Here is a 20,249-nt window from a genome sequence, read left to right on the forward strand (position 1 = left end):
TCAATAATTTGCAATTAGGTAGGCTAGAAAGTGATGCTTTATTGTAATGAAAATTTAATAAAAACACAATTTTTACTTGCACCACATTTTTGAAGCAGTTAAAGCCAGGCTAATAAAAGTTGCCACTTCAAAGTATGGGAACCTATTTCTATCAGTGGTTAAGGTAAAATAGTTGTCATAAGTATATTTTGCTTTTTAAATGGTGGAGGTGAGAGATCGTGTTATAAACTAGTTCAAAAGTGTTTGGATGTGATTTACACTTTCAAGTTGGTCAAGCAGGCATGTTTCATACCCAGTCTTATTTTCACTCATCTCTAGGCACATACATGTTTGGTCTCATTAGAGCCATGGTGGGAAGTCCTTTACCTTGTCCTCCAGGATAACACCCCCCACCCCCACTCCTTCCTCTTGTCTCAAGTGCCTCTGTTAGTGCTCTGTTACTTTGTATTCCAGAGTCCTAACATTCCACTGGAATTAATCATGGATACTTAGCGTAAAAGTACTAGGAAAACAGAAGGAACGGGGTATCTTAGTGACGAAGGGAAAGATTCCTTTTGGAGGAGTCCTCCCCTGGTAAGGTAGAGCTGGCTAGGTGCTCAACATGGTGATTCTGAGTAGCCAGGGGCGGCAGGCAGGCACATGCCTGGGCACCCAGTGATTTCCTATTACTTGTTTACTACACCCCTTTATTAGGGTTAATACAAAGCCCACCTGTGCTGCTTTCTGAGTTTTGATTAACATGGAACTGATTTTTCTTATGATACACCCTCAAAAACATTTGCAAATCTCCACCTCCCCAAATTTCCAAGGATTTCTTCACGGACCTGCAGGAAGATAACTGTATTTCAGCCCCAAATCTGTACACAGCCAGTTTGATTGACTGGGAGCAGTCTGCTCAGAACCAACCAGTTACTTCCAGATAAAAACAGTCACACTGTTTGTAGACATCTTTTTAATGTTTTACTTTAAAACAAATGAGCCCAGTAAAAGAGAGCAAAGGAGATTACATTTCAATGATAGCTTGAGATGGGTATGAAATTCCTGATTGATTTGTTCTCAGGAACAGACAACTGTATTGTCATACTTGACTTTTAGAACTGCTCACTTAAAATGCACGTAATTATATTAAGTTTCTCTTGCAAAAACACAACCATGTCATTTAAGGCAAAAAATATCAGCTTCTGGGGAGATAAGTTAACGTTTCTGACATTTTCTCAGTCGGGTTGGATGAAGTGATCCATTAATTTTAGTTGCTCAGGTTTCATCCTTTCTTGTGGTTTTGCTTTGCCAATGGGCATGAGAATTAGTCGCTGTGCCTGATTTCCTCCTCTCTATTAGACTTGTTCCACCTGCAAATTGTGAACTTTCAGAATCACTGAGTCAATGGGAGGTGAGAAAGGCACCTTTGAACAGGAGATAAAGACTTAAAAACTCAATAAAGTGTCTCTTACTTAAAACAAAACTGGCAACCCACAGATAATTAATTTAATTGAACAAAATGCAAACATTTAGACCAGACACAGCAATATTTTTAGTCAACCTCATATAAGGGGATGTTTGCTAGTAAGCATTCGCTTGATCAGCCCTACATATTGAAGGCAGACAAACTTGAACTGAGAAAGCACGTGGCTGCTCAGTGCTCAGCTAAATTGTGCTTCAAGACACCATTTGGCCTTGACCAATGGGACTTCACTAAGTGTAAATGGGAGACCCCTCTCAACCCTGTAGAGAGTAACACAACAGACAAAACCCTGCAGTTTTCATACAGTACAACTATCTCTGAACATCCAAGAGTTTTTGTGCTAGAGTAAGAGATAGACACAAAATAGTCATGGCTTCAATGTATAAAAGTTTTTCACATCATGGTTTATCACATTTTGCTATGATTAAGACCTCAGTGATGCATTTGGGGTTTGTTTCTGAATCTTCAGTCTTCAGCAATGCTGGATGAACTATACTGTGTCGGAGGCCTAAGGAGGGGTCCCCAATACATTCAGAATTCCTGCTGCCAGTGGGGTTCGATCCAGGACAGGGAATATCCAGGAATCAGTGCTACCTGAAAGTTGCTGCCTCCCTCCTCTTCCTCAACTGATAATTGGAGAGAGCCTGCCAAGTGCGTGGCAGGTGTCTGGCTTTAAGCCAGTGGAATGATGTGTGTGTTTGTGTGTGTGTGCGCGTGTGCATGTGTGTGTGGTGTTACAACCTCCTTGGGAGGGTGTATCACAAGTTCAGGTTGAGTGGAAACAGAGTAGGTGAAAAATTGCATTTCATAATTTACTAAAATTCTGTGCTTCAAAACGAAAGTCATTGCTTTAAAAGCTTGATAACATTTTTTTTTTTTGACTGGAGTGTAAAATTTAGACCCTAACTTCTGTGTGTCTCCAGCAGCCAAGAAGACGCTGAATGATACACTCCAGGGAAGTGTGCTAGAATCCAGGTGGGTTGAGAAGAGGAGGCGTTTAAAATTTCAGTGTTTATCAAAAGGGACAAGGATTTTTAAAGGTTGAGAAGCCTATCTGAGGAAGAGCGGAGAAGTGGTTTACTTGGGGATGGAAGCTGGGTAAAGCCTGGCGAAGTTCAGGAGCAGAACAGTGGCAGGGAACTGAGAAGTTAATGGAGAAGAAAGGTAGGAGGAGGGTTGGGGATTGGAGACCACCAGTTGGGGGAGACAGTTGGGGAGGATGGGTGGATTTCAGGGCCTCCTTCTGCCTTTGGACAGCCAGTTGCTATCCCTGCTTTGTCTTCCTGGCCGCTGAAGGGTTTTTTTGGAAGAGCACTATGTCCCAAGGAAAAAAACCTCTTCCTTCCCTAAGTCCTTCTGTGACTGGACTGGAACTGAACTGAAGGGCTCTCTGGCTCCCCCTTGCCTTTTGAATGCCATGACCTTGGCTGAAGTTCTGAGAACACTAGACAGGTTTCCAACAAGCAGTGGGCGGGGCTTGCTTTCTGGTGAGTGCCTCTCTGGTTTTGCTTCCCTTGGGTCCTTGCGGCTGTGCTATACGATGTAAGTGTTTCTGATCTGCAGACCCTATTGGGGGGTACCTGGCTTCTAACTGTGAATGTGCACACCAGGAAACAGAACCCCTAATTTGAGGTTTGGGGCAACATTCTTGGGGGAGCATAGAAAACGTTCGCTACAGTATAAAAAAGTAAAGGAAGTTTAGTGACAGCCTTCCATATGCAAAACGTACTAGGTTAATAGCAAAAAACATTCAGGGCATAGTAAAAATAAACACGTTGCAAAATTCTCCGTTTATATATAAGAATAAGGGATGTTTAGGTAGTTGAATTCCCTAGCAATATTCATTTTCTAAAAAGATCAAGTTCTTCTATTTTGGTTTGATTTTCCTCCCTCGCATTGCCCTCTGAGGGCAAAGCTATTTTCGTTAACTTCACCTACTTCCTGGTGTTGTGTCTGGATTCTTTTTAAGCCGTGCTCCTCTCAGTCTCACCCAAATGTCTAATTCCCGGGGATCCTGCCTGTATTACCAGTTTAGTGGGAATGGTTTCTCACACTTCCCCCTTCCCTGTGGCAGTCCTGGCAAGCCGGGGTTGGGGGGTGGGGGGACGCCATTGCAGAGAGATCAGCCCCAGAACCCTGGTCCTTCTACTCATCAGTATTGTACTCGCGTGTGTAGAAGTCGACCGCATATAAAGTTGATTCAGCCATTGTGGACTATGTTCCCGTGAAGTCACATGTGTCAGATAGTCTGTTTGCCCCACTGGCCCTGAATTTCATTATTTGCACGCGTTCTAATTGAAGAACATTCTCGTCATAAAGGACAACATGGAAATGATGTGCAAAATTGCTTGCCACAGCATTGAATCACCAAAAGCACACAGATTGACATTCAAATTACATCAATAATAAAATGACTGAATAGGAATGGGTTGGCAGATATCTTGAAAGAGGCAGCCATTTCTATGATTCCCAAGTTCTGCTTTACTCGATACCTTGTTAGCAGCGGTTGATGGTAGCCATTGTGTTTACATATACATTATGGCCTAATTTTGAAAACGTATTTTGTATTTAATCACAAAGCAGAAATGCCTGAAATTTGAAGTTGTTTACTCCCGTAATTTCAAACACAAGAGTCAAATCTTCTAAGTGACCTAATCTTGACATTTTCACACACCCCATAGCGTTAGCAGTGTTTGGTTTCTCAGGATTTTAAACGCAAGGTACGTTACTAAATGAGTGGGTTAATGTTGATGTACCTTGGAATTTCAGCCATCCCTAAACATGCATTTTCATGCAATTAAAAGATAACGGGCTTATAAACTGCCTTTCATGTTCTTCCTGATTCTTGCAATTTCAACTTTTTAGAAGGGCTTTCAAAATAGTTCATGCAACGATATGTATGGCTAAAGGAACTGCTTTGCTAGAAGGAAAACGGAGAACTTATTTCAGTTTGACATGAGGCAAGCTGAGGGCTTCCGTGCTTTCTCCTGCCTTACAAATGCTCTGAGATGATCGCGATCTTCCAGTCCTTAGAGAGTCCGACGCGAAAGCAGTTTCCCTGGCAGGCTGTGGCATGGCATCGAACGTGTCTGTCTCAGTCTCTTCGGGACCCACCTCTTCATCAGTTATAAACAATTTGGATTCCCTCCATTTGGGGTAAAAATCTTGGCTGCCTCTGGAGCCACTTGAATCACTCCCAGAAAGCTGTATATTCAGTTCCTCTGTCGACCTGATCAGGTTTTGCACCGACAGAGATTTGCCCAAGTCCTTGGGCACCGCGGGGCGGACAGATAACAGAGTCTCTCCCCCCATGTCAAAGCTTTTCCTTAGAGAACGGTCCTTGGTCAGATTTGACTGTGCAACCTGAACATTTTCCTTGGAGGCAACAAGGCAGGTGGTGACATCGGAAATGCTTTCCTGTAAGCCTGCGGGGTTCGGGTGCAGGGTCTCCGGCCTGGGCAGATGCTTGATGGCTGGGAGAGGAGGCGGGATCTGTAAAGTTGTTGGGGCTGCTGGCTTAGGGGCCACGCTTATTTGGTTTGCAAGGTTGCTGGCGGCCGCCGCTGCGCAGCCGTCACTTTGACTCATTGGCACCTGTGTTGCTTGGCTGTGCATAGTAGGGCTAAGCGCGTAGAAAGTCTGAGCGCTGAACTCATTTGGCGTCAGGATGAACTGCAGGCCTCGAGAGATGTTGGCGCTCGCTGATCTGGATAAGCAGCCGCTGTTCTGCGCCGAACTGGACAGGTCTTTGCTATCCACGGGGCTCTGATAGTCAGATGTCTGTTCACATTCAAAAGGTGGGATCTGGAATGAGGCCAAAGTGAGGGCGGAGGCAGAGCCTTTCCGGAGGACCTGTTGATATATATCGAGCAGGCAGTCCAGCTTGGACTCGATGGACTGTACCTAAGGGTGGGGGAAATGGTCACATTTGAGTTATAACCTGTTGGAAGAGTGGGCTTCGTTTCTAGAGCCACTGCAGCATGTATGTCTAGCGGTGTATTTGGGGGGTGGGTGGGCAAGGGATAACTAGAGAGGTGAGCTTCAGTCTCTGCATAATCTCCCCTCAATACCCCTCCCCCTTAACTTAAAATGGACAATTGATGTTCTCAAAAAAACATATAAGCGCTTTACAAAAGCAGCCTCAAAACCCCCAGCCCAATCAAGTTGCCTTTGCCAAGCCTCCTCCAAGAAATGATTCTGGGACTCTATGGCAGTCTAGCGAGGAACTCCTCTGATGAAATCAAGACCTTAAATATCAATGTAGGTGATTCTGAATTTAAAACAAAGGTACAAAATGCTTAATAATTAATAATTAACAAAGGTATAAAATGCTTCAGATTAATACTTGAGATATTTTTGATTGGATTGGGGAAGCAATTTGATTTCTGGACAACTGCCTTTTTTTTAAATTAAGTTTTTAATTTTAATTCCAGTGTAGTTAACAGAAGTGTTATATTAGTTTCAGGTGTACAATAGAGTGACTCTGCAATTCCATAAGGTACTCGGTCCTCATATAATAAGTATATTCTTTAATCCCCTTCACCTATTTATTTATTTATTTATTTAAGATTTTATTTATTTATTTGACAGAGAGATCACAAGCAGGCAGAGAGGCAGGCAGAGAGAGAAGGAAGCGGGCTCCCTGCTGAGCAGAAAGCCCGATGCGGGGCTCTATCCCAGGACTCTGAGATCATGATCTGAGCCGAAGGCAGCGGCTTAACCCACTGAGCCACCCAGGCGCCCCCTGCTTCACCTATTTAAATCCCCACCCCCTACCTCCCCTCTAGTAACCATCCGGGTGTTCTCTATAGTTAGTTAAGACTCTGTTTCTTGGTTTGGACAGTTATCTTTGTATGAGAAGGGCTAATAACTGAGGTTTTGTTTTGTTTTTTACAAAAGAGTGAAAAAGAGAGACAGTGACAGTCACCAAAACACATACGAAAAATAGGTCTGTCATTTTACTGTGGAAAGTCTATAGTTGCTTCCAGTTCACATATTCATTGATGAGATGAAATTGTTCATTCCTTACATGGAAATCCAAGTGTTTTAGAGAACACTGTCTATGCATAAAAAATGTAGTTGCATTCACTCTTCCTTGATTTTCTTCTTAAAATATATTAATAATCACTGGGGCACCTGGGTGACTCAGTCGGTTAAGCATCTACCTTCAGCTCAGGTCAAGATCCCAGGGTCCCAGGATTGAGCCCTATATTAGGCTCCCTGCTCAGCAGGGAGTCTGCTTCTCCCTCGGTCCCTCTCTGTATCAAATAAATAAATAAAATCCTAAAAAATTTTTAATCACTAAAATACATCAAATGACCTAATTTTTTTTAAAGATTTTTATTTATTTATTTGACAGACAGAGATCACAAGTAGGCAGAGAGAGAGGAGGAAGCAGGCTCCCCGCTGGGCAGAGAGCCTGATGCGGGGCTCGATCCCAGGACCCTGGGATCATGACCTGAGCCGAAGGCAGAGGCTTTAACCCACTGAGACACCCAGGTGCCCCAAATGACCTAATTTTTGTTAAAAAAAAATTTGGATGGAAAAGTTAGCCATTCCAGTTGGATCATACCTGCTTCTCCACCTTGACCACCCGGCCGAGCATACTGAGGTCATCGGGGGTCTCGTGTTCTGCTGTTATTTTCTCCCGGCTCTTCTTATCTGATGTGATTTGCCCTTTTCCGAGAATTTGGTCAACACTATCAGAGAAAGAGGAGATCAGATTATAAATGTTGAAGACAGAGATTGCCCTGGGCCAGAGCGAAGTATTTTGAAAAGAAAAATTAAAGACAATTATCTTTAATTTATGTAAGATGACATGAAAATGAGCTTGTTCCAGTTGATGTGCTTATTTTCTTAACATGAGAATTACACATGAGATTAATTTTCTCATTATTCTGGTCTGTGATGAAGTCGCTTATGGGCAATCTTCTGGAGGCGAAATTGTCCTGAACTACAAAGTAATTTGTCTGTTTGCATCTCCGACCAGGCATTTCCTGAATTTAACTGCTGAAAATATGACAAAGTCGTAATTATGATTATTTCATGTTAATAGAACAGATGCTTCAGTGAACATTTACTGCACATCTGATATGCGGGAGCTAAGCCCATAGAAAGTGATCGTCTCCACCTTTTGGAATTCTAGTTGGAGAATGCGCTGGAAACTTAAGGTTAGTTCTACAACTTCTGTAGCAGTTCAATTTTATAAAAATCCTTGTTTTATAATAGTTCTATTAAAGAACTTGGACTTGGAAGACCATGACCACGTGGGCCGAGACTGTAACACCACCATAGGATGAGTTAAAACCATTTCCAAGGAGACTTGATCCACTGAAATGGGAATTACTTTCTTTTATGTGTGTGTTGGAGCTGAATTATCAGGATGGACTCAGCATTACAGTTTACAGGCAGTGCCCACCTCCTGCCATGAATCTCATCTGTTATACTGCAAACTCCACAAGGACTAAGTCATTATTTTATTAATCTCTAAACGTCCATAGTGCCTGGCACACATTAAAGGCTCAATAATTGTCTGCTGGATAAATGAATGAACGGACGAACAAATTGTGATTTCTAGAATTGATCACCAGGTGGTTTACTAAGGGCCCAGTATATGCCTCCCACTGAGCTAAGTGTGCTATGGGCATATAAACAAATGTTTAAGACCCTCTCCTTGTGTTTTCAGAACTCTTCAAACACCAACACTGGTAATTTGTGCCTGAGAATGAAACAAGACTCTTAAAAAACTGAGATGACTGGATATTCTGGCTTCAAGAGAACATAATCAAACGTGGTTGGAGTAAGACACCAAACTCTTTTAATCACTGAGTAAGATGCTCACCAGAGAGACAGTGTGTATCTGACACAGTGCAGGACCCTAAGAAAGGCAAAGGCCCAGTCTTAGTCACGAGCAGGGGAACAGACTTGCACCCAGGAAACAATACAAGAGCCAACCACTTGTTTTTGAGTCAAATTCTTGGGCAAGATTGAATACCAAGATCATGAGTGTCTCTATGCTCCATGGCAGCTCTCAATGGCTGTAGGAGGTCAGAGAAGGGAAAGGTCTGTTTCTAGAGGCCAGATAGTTGGGTAAAATTTGATGAGGAAGAAGGACGGCTTCTTCTGGAAGGATGGTTGGGATTCCGAGAATAACAAAACAACAATAGCAGCAATCATTCAAACGGCATCAGCGACAACCATTAACAGTTACTGGGCACTCGGTTAGTGTGTAGGAACTCATTCAATCTTCATGACAACCTTAGGAGGCGATCACATTATCCCTATTTTTACAGATGAGAATACTGAGATATTACAGGCTGCAGATGGAGGCTTTTCATGTCTGATTAACATCCTTAAATAAAAAATCTACATTAAAAGCAAAAGTCCAGTTATCCATGAAAAATGAATTAGAACTCCAAGTTTCAGAGAGTTTTCTCTACAACAGAGAAGTAATTACCCTCAGACGGTTTTTATGCCCATTCCTTCCCAACAAATCACATTGCTATTGCTTACCGTGTTTGGAGACTTTTAATTCTACATAACATGTCTAGATGACCAGCAGAATATTGTTCAATGACATCTTTTACATCATAGGGGCGTAATGTTTCCTTAAACTTCCGTTTTGCAACATGAAATTTCATAATCCTGTAAAAGCAACATGTTCCATGTTAATCTCCATAACTCTGCTAAAAGAAGTTACCCAAATGGCTTGCTAGTAAATATGCGAACTCTGGGGGAAAAAAAAGTTAAGCATCACATTATTTTAGGTTCCTCCAGAAATGCAACATAAAAGCCCAAGATTAAAGTGGGCAATTTAAGAATATCTCAAGGGAGGCACACACTGAGAGTCGAAAAACACACAAAAGAGACTTAATGCTAAGTGTTATACGTTTTTGCTGTTCACTGAAACCCTGAGTTAAAATCAAAGGCAAAATGCAATTCTGCCTTCTCTATGTGACCCTCAGAAGTTTAAGAAATAACACCTAGACTGCATCCCTTAAGAAATATAAAAATTGTTAAAATAGTCTTTTATGTAACTATGCAATTTCAGATGTAGATATGTCTGCAAAACTTATTCTCTCTAGAGAAATGCATTCATATGAAATTTATGAAAATTCTGTTTCATAAATTACTTTTGCAGAATACTGCTCAATTAGGTAGCCAAGTTCCTTTTGTTTCAAATGTAACACACTCATCCACTAGGCTTGGATATCTAAGGTTTCAGAACCAGAGATCTCTTTTATTACAATACTTCCCCGACAAAGACCTCATGCTTTTTTCTTTTTTTTAAAGATTTTATTTGAGAGAAAGAGAGAATACGTGAGTGCTTGTGAGTGTTAGAATAAGCAAGGGGGAGGGGCCAAGAGAGGGAGAAGCAGACTCCCTGCTGAGCACGAGCTCTGTACTAGGACCCTGAGATCATGACCTGAGCCAAAGGCAGATGCTTAACCCACTGAGCCACCCAGGCGCCCTGGACCTCATGTTTTAAAACAATATTTCTTTAAAAAATTTTAGAAAAAAAAAAGATTTTTATTTATTTATTTGACAGAGAGAGACAGCGAGAGAAGGAACACAAACAGGGGGAGTAGGAGAGGGAGAGCAGGCTTCCCACTGAGGAGGGAGCCTGACTCAGGTCTCCATCCCAGGAACCTGGGATCACAACCCCAGACAAAGGCAGATGCCTAAAGACTGAGCCACCCAGGTGCCCCTAAAACAATATTTCATCAATAAATCCCATGATGCCATAAACAGCTAAGTTGCCGAGGATAAACAGTTACTGCAATAACTTGGTATTATTTCTGAAGAAAGCAAAGAAGCATAACATTTTAATGAGTCTATGCAGCCTTAGTGCAGGTAAATGTTAAGCCTGCCAGTGTTTTTTCAACTTTTAAATGGCTCATAGACGCCCGTTATCACACTCACGGATCCCAGGCTGGGAACCAGTCAATTAGGCTCTGCAAATCCCAATTTGGTGTCCCTTGGTGGAAAGTGGGAAGATTAGGTCTAAATGTAAAATTTAAACAGAAAATACTACGTATCCTAACTGATAGCTGATTGCAAGGACCCCGACTTGTCTTATTGGTTAAGAAGCCCCAAACTCTATCTTGTAATTATATTATTAACTTCAAATTAATTGTATCTTAATTATTTTGGAATCAATTATCCATAACATTCTTACACCCTCTCTCCACCATATTTTCCCCATCAATCTCTTCTTTGTCCAGGATAAACTTTTTTGGTCTCTTTCATTGTTTGTTTTTGTTTACAGAAACATTTAAGCATTATTCAGAGGAAAGTAGAGGAACTCTGTTTTATTTTAACCTCTTAGTATTTAGCTTTAGTTCCTAATTTGTTTATCAAATTTGTTTGGGGCTCAGTCTCCTATATTAAAAAAATTGTGCAAACTAATGAAATACCTCCCCTATGAAATTTCTGGCCCTGAGTAATTATTTGTTAACTATCTGTTTCCCCACACTAAATTGTCAGGTACATGAAAGCAGGACTGGGCCTCTTTTATTCAACAGGCGGGGGGGGGGGGGTGTGCTTAAGAAATGTTAGCTCTTATTACTATTGCTGCTTCTACCCTGAGTGTTACGATCACCATTCTTCAACACTGTGTACTCAGAGGTGAGCACAGTTCCCTCTTCACTGTGGAAAGAAACATTTGTTGAATAAGAGAAGGAAGGAAAGAGAAAAAGAAAAGATCTGCTCATCTAGGTAATAATAAGAATAAAATCAGAAGAAAGGCTAATCTAACAGCCCAGACCCTCTTTATTTATCTTCAGAGTAGCTAATGTTGTCTGGGTGGGCGGGGGGCGGGGGGGGGGGAGGAAAAAAAATCATCTTTATACATCCCTTAGATGGTTTTTAATTGTTGTTGTTTGTGTTTTCAATAAGATTATCACTTGTTGTGTAAGTAGTTTTTTTTTTTAAAGATTTTATTTACTTATTAGAGAGAGAGTGAGCAAGAGAGACAGCACGAGTAGGGGGAGGGGTAGAGGGAGAAGCAGGTGCCCCATGAGCACGGAGCCCAGTGCAGCCAGATCCCAGGACTCTGGGACCATGACCCTAGCCGAAGGCAGACACTTAACCGACTGAACTGCCTAAGCGCCCATTAGGTGAAGTACTTTAGATTTCTTATATTCAACAGCCCTTAAGACAGTCTTATTTCCCTTTCATATTTGAGGAAACTGAGATTCAAAGAACCTATGTGACTTGCCCCGTCACTAGCAACCAGTACGAGGCAAAGCCAGAATCTCACCCAGATATGTCTGGTTCTCACTCTCACAGCACCTCCGGCTTTCCTGTGGCATCAATTCTTGAGATGCTGAAAAGATTGGCCGGGATCTTGGCAATTTTTTTTTTCCCGGGCTATGGTAAATGACAGCCTACATGCAGAGGGATGAGCTTTGGCATGAGTTAGTGTGTTCCCATAGGCTGTAGCTTAGGCATTAGTGGTCTGTGGTGTGGCTGCCCAGTGGGGGGCCCACACACCTCCAAAGTGAATGATCTGTTTTGTCTGCCGGGGGTTCCTGCCCGTGTTTCTTGTAGGGAGTTGTGTGACTGCTCTATGGTAATTTGTCTCAAGAGTTGCATGTTTTTCTCTTTTCCTTTCACAAATACTTTAACAAAAGAACAATTTGAAGGCATTCAGTAGACACAATTATACTCTGGCCCATACTCAGTCATATTTTAAGCAGACCACGATAATTTCATTTTATTTGTATAATTTACCATTTGTGAACTAGCCAAATTAAAGGAAAATCAATTTTTAAATAATTTTGATCAATATTTATAATTTTGATTTGTATTGCTTGCCAATTTCCATGGTACAAATACTCTTACTATACTTTATATTTCAAGCTATCAATGTGACATCACTGAACAAGAAGTTGGGATGTGATATGCAATATTATATCATTACATAGTATTTATGCCATGCAGATACAATAAATGTATATAACTCAAGAATACAGAGAGTAACATGTAGTAAAGTGATTAGGAAGTAGTGAGTGTTGAATGTATATTGCCTTTGTTTTTAATATAACTTATTTAATTGTGAGTTTATACAATTTAAAGTTTAATAATGGCTGTATTTAACAAGCAGCAAAATTCCCAAAAATGTAACATTCAGTTCCCGAGAGTATAAGCTGGCTCCAGCCCAATCCTTCATATACTCCTCTTTTTCAAATAGCTGAAATGGTATTATTAATCCAATTTTTGTTTTTTTATTTATTTCTTTTAAAAATATTTTATTTATGTATTTGACACACAGAGAGAGACAGTGAGAGAGGGAACACAAACAGTGGGAGTGGGAGAAGGAGAAGCAGGCTTCCCTCAGAGGGAGCCTGAGGTGGGGCTCGATTCCAGGACCCTGGGATTATGACGGGAGCCAAAGGCAGATGCTTAACAGATTGAGCCACCAAGGCGCCCCTATTAATCCAATTTTTAATTCCTTACATGGAAGTAGGAAAGTCTATAAGGAAAGCACCAGAGGGGAAGCAGAACCTCCAAGGAGTGATACGATGTGTAAGAATCCATGGTAAGCCTATTAAGAACTCTAATATTGACTCAGCTTCGCATAGCTGTCATCACATGGGCATACCCAAACACCACAGAAGACCATCAGTTTCCCATCTAGGACTGCTGGTTGCTTAGCATTTATCAGGACATTACCAAGTGTAAACAAACCATTTTACCTGTTAAGAATTCAGTTTTCTAAGATGGACAACAAATATATTTTCTTTAAAAAAAATTATTTTATTTCACTTTAGTTTTTTTGAGCACTCTCTACACTCAGCATTGGGGTTCGCACCCACAGCCCCAAGATCAAGAGTCGCAGGCTCCACTGACTGAGCCAGCCAGGCGCCAACGGACAAGAAACAGATTTTCTTAACTGTCTTTGTTGTAGGTTGAAAATGAAAACGCTGAAGAGGCCGGAGGTGAGATACTAAAATTCTAAGTTGGGCAATATGTTTTATAAATGTGGAGGGAATGTTTAATAACAAAAGTCTTTTGGAAACCAGTAATTTATATAAAGGAGGATGACAGTCACTTTGCCTTTGCCAAGGACAGACCAACCATGTACCAATAGCTCTCAAAGCTGTTCTCTCCTTTCTATTTGCAATACTATATAGCCTTAGAAAGAATAAATCTTTCAAAGTGAAAGTGAGACCACATTGCCCCCCTTCCTAATATCCTTCATTGGTTCTCCACAGCCTCTCAAGTAAACATCAAATTCCTTAGCATATCGTGTAAGGCTGTTTATGGACTGGCTGCTGTCTACCTCTCTCACCTCCCCCCTCACTCTGTGTTTGGAATGTGATGTTCCAGCAACAGTAACAAAAATATTTGCAGGTCTACAAAACACCATTCAATAAATCGTAGGCTTCAATTATTTGCACACGCTCTTTCCTCTTCCCGAAATCCTACGATATCTTTAAGACTCAGCTCTAAAGTCACTTCTTTTATGGAAATTTCTGTGATTCTTCCAAAGTAGTTAGTCACTTGCACATCAACCTCTATTTTAGTACTTAGCACACCACCCTGTAATTATTTGCTTATATACCCGCCTCCTTCACCAGATTCTACGTCCTTGAATGCAGGCCTATGTGCTCTCCCCTCAATAAGCCAACACTTGGTGCAGGGTTTAACGAACATGAGAGGTTTGTCTAGCAGCACTACGAGGAGACTGGGTGGGTAACCCGAGGGAAGAGGGTAATAGATGGGGACCCCCCACCTTCTCTCTCCGGAGGTTCATCTCTATTCATTCTTCTGCATGCAGCCTGCACTCCAGGCCTCCTGGATTTTTTGGTCACCAAAGTGCTAATTTCTCAGGATTCTGTCTTTGTACTCGACCTGAAATGCTAGCGGTTCTGTATTCAGCCCGAACATCTTTCCTTCACCTTCACAGGGGTAGATGGTCTTGCTTTGTGCCCTCAAGTGCACGGCCATGGAGGTAAATCTGAGGCACTGTACCTCACCCACTGACTTATCAACGTCAGGGGCTATGGTTTTTACCCTAGCACTGAGCATAATCTCGGACGAGTATTAGAGGGTCCATAAGCGCTTGCTGGAGAATCAAATGGGGATTAGTCACTCTCCAGTTGTTCTAAGTTGTTTATGTTGTTTTGTGGCAAAGCAGATGCTTGTCAAGGTCTTCTTAAAAGAGTGCCTTAGAATAGGTTGGAGTTCTTCCGGCATATTTCAGGGAGCATAAATCCAGAGCTATTTGAAGTATAGACAAGGGGCAGAAAGTTTTTTCTGTAAAGGGCCAGATAGTAAATATTTTATGCTTTATGGGTTGTCTAGTTTCTTTTTTTCTTTCCTTTTTTTAGTTTTATTTATTTATTTTGACAGAGAGATCACAAGTAGGCAGAGAGGCAGGCAGAGAGGAGGGGGGGAAGCAGGCTCCCCGCTGAGCAGAGAGCCCGATGTGGGGCCTGATCCCAGGACCCTGAGACCATGACCCGAGCTGAAGGCAGAGGCTTTAACCCATTGAACCACCCAGGCGCCCCGGGTTGTCTGATTTCTGTTGAAACCATTCAACTTTGCATTGTGGCATGAGAGCAACCACAGACAATACATAAACAAGTAAGTGTAGATGTGTTCTAATAAAACTTTATTTACAAAAACAAGCATTGGGTTGGATTTTGGTTATAGTTTGCTGTTCCACTGTCTAGATGAGAGTGATGAGGAAATGCCTTCAGGCCAGGAATAAACAAAAGCTCATGAGCTGGCTTGGGGAAAAGAAACAGAAGACTTTGGTGGCCTTCTACATACTTATAAATATGTTTAATATGATCTATATCTTGCCTGGTAGCAAGACGTGTTTAAGCAAGTAATTCTAGAGTAAAATTCGGACCTTTAAAAAACATTTAACAATTAGGTTACCTAGAATGAGTCAACAGAATGGCTCTGTTAAGCATTCAACTCTTTGGTTTTGGTTCAGGTCATGATCTCAGGATCTTGAGATCAAGTCCCATGTCATGGGCTCTGTGCTCAGCAGGGAGTCTGCTTGAAATTCTCTTCCTCTCCCTCTGCCCCTCCCCCACTCTCTTTCTAAAATAAGTAAATATATGAAAAAAAGACTTAACAAAAAAGGAAACATTCAACAATTAAGATGATAATGCCAAGTAGTACTTCATAGTTTCACCCTATGAGAGGGATAGTACTGTCATCTTCATGTTTGTAGGTAAGGAAACTGAGGCATAGAGAAGTTAAATACCTCACCTGCGGTTGCATAGCTAGTAGATGTGCAATTGGGATTTGAACCAGTTTGACTCTAGTGTTGAGCTCGTTATCACAATATAGTACTATTGCCTTAATACTAAGATCTTATATATATATATATATTTAAGACTTTATTCAAGAGAGAGAGAGAGAGAACATGAACATGAGTTGGGGGAAGGGCAGAGGAAGGGGGGAAGCAGAGTCCATCCTGGGCAGGGAGCTCCTCTGCCCAGCTCTATCCCAGGACCCTGAGATCATGACCTGAGCGGAAGGCAGACGCTCAACTGACACTGAGCCACCCAGGCGTCCAGATCTTGTATTTTAACACAAAATAACAAGAACGAAAAAGATACTTTGCTATAATACAAGCTCTTCTCACTCACAGGTGTCTGGCACACACATTCTTAATAAAGCAGCCAAGCGAATGGCCTGTTCTTACTGGTGTGGTTGGAGGGTCCTTGGGAGGACCAAATGAAGGCTGGGGGGTAAGTTCTGCTCTCAGTGGCATCTTTTTTTCATGAGCATCAACTGCACCCCCAGAACTAGTACAGCGGGAGCAAACACTCCTAAAGCTTGTTTCTGATGCAGTGAGGGGAAGCAGGAGGCTGGCTAGGTCTAGGAGAAGGAAACGTCTCGCACGAAGCTGACATGCGGCGCAGTACCACTAGAGGGGGGAAAAGATTCGTCACAAACCTGGTCAACCGACCCCCTCCGGCTGAAACCGAAGGCAGTCTGCTCACACACTTTTCCGAGCACGAAGAAATAACTATAGCGAAGTTAAACTCTGGGTAGAATATATCTATATATACACACAAACACATGTGCACTTATAAGGAAATGTAGGTGCATTTGTTGTGCTGCCATGAGTTATAAAATCTTGCAGAAGTCTTGTTCCAGCCGACTAAATCAGGGTAAAGACACTGCTTATGAATATGCAGAGATAGGAACCAGCAGAAGAGGAGCGGCAGCGACTGCGGCCGCCACCGAACAGATGGACGAGCCCGGCACGCAGCCAAAGCGCGGGCCGGGGGAGAGGGCTCAGACTGTGAACTGCAGAGGCAGCCTCACGGGCTGGAAGACGGACAGCAGCACTTCCCGAGCTCGGCGGCTCCCGGGCACTGCACAAAATGCCGATGCCTCGGTCCCCCCTCAGTTTTCACTGATCCGGGGTGTGGGCCCCGAGATTCTGTAGAACCCTTCGGGTCATTCCACGGTGTAGCCTAGGTCAAGAGCTTCCGAAACGGAGGTGGGAGCGCCTACCTTGCGGTGGGGCTGGGCTCTGGGCGAGGCGCTGGGGGGCGGGGCGGGGGTGTGTGTTACTGACTCCGTTGAAAAGGGGCTGGCAGAGGTGAAGGAGCCTCCAGGGATTATTTGTCTCCAGATTCTTCCTCTCTCCAGTCCTTGTGGAAGGCAGCAGTCCCTGGGGCCAGGAGCTCCGACAGAATCCAAGAGCCTCATTTGTCCCGAGCCAGGAGCTCCTTGGATGAGCTCCATGCGGTCGCATCCCTAAGCGATGCTCCAGGCGTGTCTGACGCGTGGGACTCAAGAATTCACTCCTGGATTCTTTCGCTCACCTAGCAGACATTTCTTGAGTGCCCACTCCATGCCAGGCTCTGTGCCGGATGTCAGGAATACGGCCATGCAGAAATAAACCCTGTTGCTTGAGCCCTTCCTGTCTGGGAGGGCAGATGGTGTGTGAGTGGAAGGGGTGGGAAGCTCAGGCCAGTGAGAGGGGTGAAGAGAAGTGTTTAACCCAGACTAGTGTAAGTGACAGGAGACAATATCAGGACAGGACAGTCCTTTACTCTCTGTGCCCTCACGTCTGGGGATTGTATCACCAAATTTGTTCAGGCTGCAGAAATGGTCCCTTATCTTCCCATATCCTGTTTTTGGTGTGGATGTGTGTTTCTCCCTCTGACCCCTCTTCTTACCTTATGCTGATCAGTTGGGTTGATCTACTCTACTGACATGCTTTCCATAACCCCTCCTTCCCAGGATGGATAATCCTACCCCCTGACTGCAAGAAACACAGCATCTGGGACACCTCCTGGCTCAGTCCGTTCAGTGGCTGCCTTTGGCTCAGGTCACGATCCCAGGGTCCTGGGATCAAGTCCCGAATCGGGCTCCTTGCTCAGGGGAAGCCTGCTTCTGCTCTCTATTTCTCTGACAAATAAATAAATAAAATCTTAAAAAAAAAAAAAAGATTCTCTCTCTTCCTCTCCCTCTGCCCCTCCTGCCCGTTCTCTCTCTAAAAAAAAAAAGAAAAAGAAAAAAAGAGAAAGAAACTCAGCATCTATCTGCCTTAAAAGCAGATAAAAGGGTGCTAGAGCTCATTCTTGAAGTGATCCAGGCCTTTGGATTACCAAAACTTCCCCAAGGCAGCCCTCTTTTGCCTTTCAGAGATGGGTCTGGGGATGGGTGGTGCTGATCACTGAGCAAACTTGTCGGACGACGAGGACTGTGGACTTGTGGAACTCTATATATATATAGACTCTGAAAATCCTTCAAAACTAGTTATAGAACTATATCTCCAAGACTCCTTTACCTTTCTTTCATGTTACATTGGGCTACTAGCCAGTGACTAAGGAGACACAGGAGCTCCTGGATGCATTGACCAATCTCATTTTCTGGCTTCCAATCCTTGCTGGGGATGTGTAAATTAGCACCCCTCATATGCAGTCCATTAGATGCCTTATTGTATAAGTTCCCACCTGGCTGACTTAGGGAACAGGACCCATTCTCTGGCCACAACTGCTGGCACATGGATATCGTTCTTCTAATACTAGTTATTATTGAGTTTTATATTCAGGATTTGGTAGGCTCTCCTATACCACTTTTTTTTTTTTTTTTTTTTTTAAAGGGGATAAGAATAGTAGAACCCAAGCAAGAACTTGAGATTCAAGCAAGTCTACAAACAGTTAACTCTCCTCTTAGGATTTTGTGAGCATTGATCCAGTAATTAAATTTGGGAATTTTGTTTCCCTAGGAGTATAAAATTCTGCATACATTTTAAAGTATGAGTAAGTAAATAAATAAAGTGCCCATACCCATTGATTGCTCTTGAATATTTTTAGTCATAACAATGAATAGGAGTTTCAGTTTAAATTATAACCAAATAAAAGGTTAGAAATTAGATGCTGCAGAGTAAGTGTGTCTTCCATGAAAACACTAGTTTAATGCAGCCTCAGAGCAAAATGTGGCCACGAGCAATTATCTCCAAAACAGAAACAAGCAAAAAAGAATATTCCAGGGACTATATTAGCTGATTTTAAAAATATGTGTTAAATGATCCATAAAATGTTCTTGCAGCAGCGTCCCTTACTGTAACATGCCATAGACTTGGCTGTCAAGAATGTCTTAACAGTGACTTGCAAACAAAGACTCATCACCTCTGCTAAAATAGCAGAGACGCTCTCAGCAAAATTAAGAACGGGTGATGATTAAACAGCTTGTAGGTTTAACAAAAACCCACAACGGCAAACATGTGCCTCTGCTTCTCTATTTGTGGAGTATTCTTGTCTGAAGTATGGAGCGAGATTTAAGAAGGATTCAGAGATGAGAATGCATTTTAGGGGACAGTCCAGGCAATGGTCCTGCACGTGCCCTTCAGAATAGGAAGAACACAAGGGCGAGGAAACTGGAAAACTTTGTTGCCCAGCCCAGGGTTACAGCAAGGCCTGATTTGCATACCCGCCTGAGCAACTCTGACAAGCTATCATGGCTCTTCTCTTTGCTGATCAAATCTGAGCCATTTCAGCAGAGTTGATGAGCCTTTGCTAGTTGCAAAGAAATGCTTGACGTTTTATCTATGTTCTTATTAGAGTGAAAGATTCTGATAGATAATTTAGAAAAATGTTCTGTTTACCATCTGGCTTGAAACCCTTTTGCCTCTACTGAATTTTTCTCCAGAGTCACTGATGACCTCCGGGTTTGTCAATGCTAAAGGACCTTCTCACACTTTGTCTTCTTGACCTCTTAGCCGAACTGAACACAGTGGAGGCCCCCCTCCCTCAGAGGGCTGTCCGCTGGCCCCTCCTCCTCGCGCCCCTCCTGGTTTCCCCAACAATCTGGCAGCTGTGTTAGTCTCCACCAAAGCCTTCTTCCTTTGGCAGCTCCCTCCAGGTTTGTGAGCCTTAAATCCTGTGGTGACCTTCTGTCTTCACTCCCACACCCCCCTTGAGGTGACACTTCTGCAAAGCATTTATGTCTGTGCCCATGACTACCAAGTTAGTCCCCATTCCAGATTTTTCTCCTGGGCTTCTGAAGCCCGGCCTCACCTGTGTGCTGGGCCCTACGGTGACCCTGCAAGCTCACCAGTTGCAACAACGCACCCTCTTCCCACAAGCCAGCCTCTTCGTGACCCGCTCCCTCCAGATGTCCCCTCCTGATTCCTCCTGCTCTTTCACTCTGTCTTTTCTAACCTGCAAATACCCAAATCCTGTCATTTTCTCATGTCTGAAGGGCTCTGAACTCTGTCCTTCAGGACTCTTCATCGCCATGGGCTGCCCCCCCCCCCCCCCCCCCCCCCGCCCCGTGCAGAGCCAGGTATGGTAAC

At 43.0% G+C, this 20,249-nt stretch overlaps 1 protein-coding gene across 8 annotated transcripts in view; it reads right to left on the reverse strand.

Annotated features, from left to right (window-relative positions):
- Positions 1-937: 937 nt before the first annotated feature.
- KCNQ5 (potassium voltage-gated channel subfamily Q member 5) overlaps positions 938-20,249 on the reverse strand; it is a 535,207-nt gene continuing 515,895 nt past the window's right edge. For all 8 annotated transcript variants that reach the window (XM_047732060.1, XM_047732062.1, XM_047732061.1 and 5 more), the window contains 3 exons: positions 8,975-9,106; positions 7,035-7,161; positions 938-5,365 (listed from right to left, as the gene is read on the reverse strand). In XM_047732060.1, coding sequence (XP_047588016.1) covers positions 4,403-5,365; positions 7,035-7,161; positions 8,975-9,106 — 1,222 coding nt within the window. In that variant the 3' untranslated portion in view covers positions 938-4,402. The remainder of the gene's footprint in view (positions 5,366-7,034; positions 7,162-8,974; positions 9,107-20,249) is intronic.

Source organism: Lutra lutra, chromosome 6 (assembly GCF_902655055.1).
Source record: "Lutra lutra chromosome 6, mLutLut1.2, whole genome shotgun sequence".
In the NCBI taxonomy this organism is placed as follows: domain Eukaryota; kingdom Metazoa; phylum Chordata; class Mammalia; order Carnivora; family Mustelidae; genus Lutra; species Lutra lutra.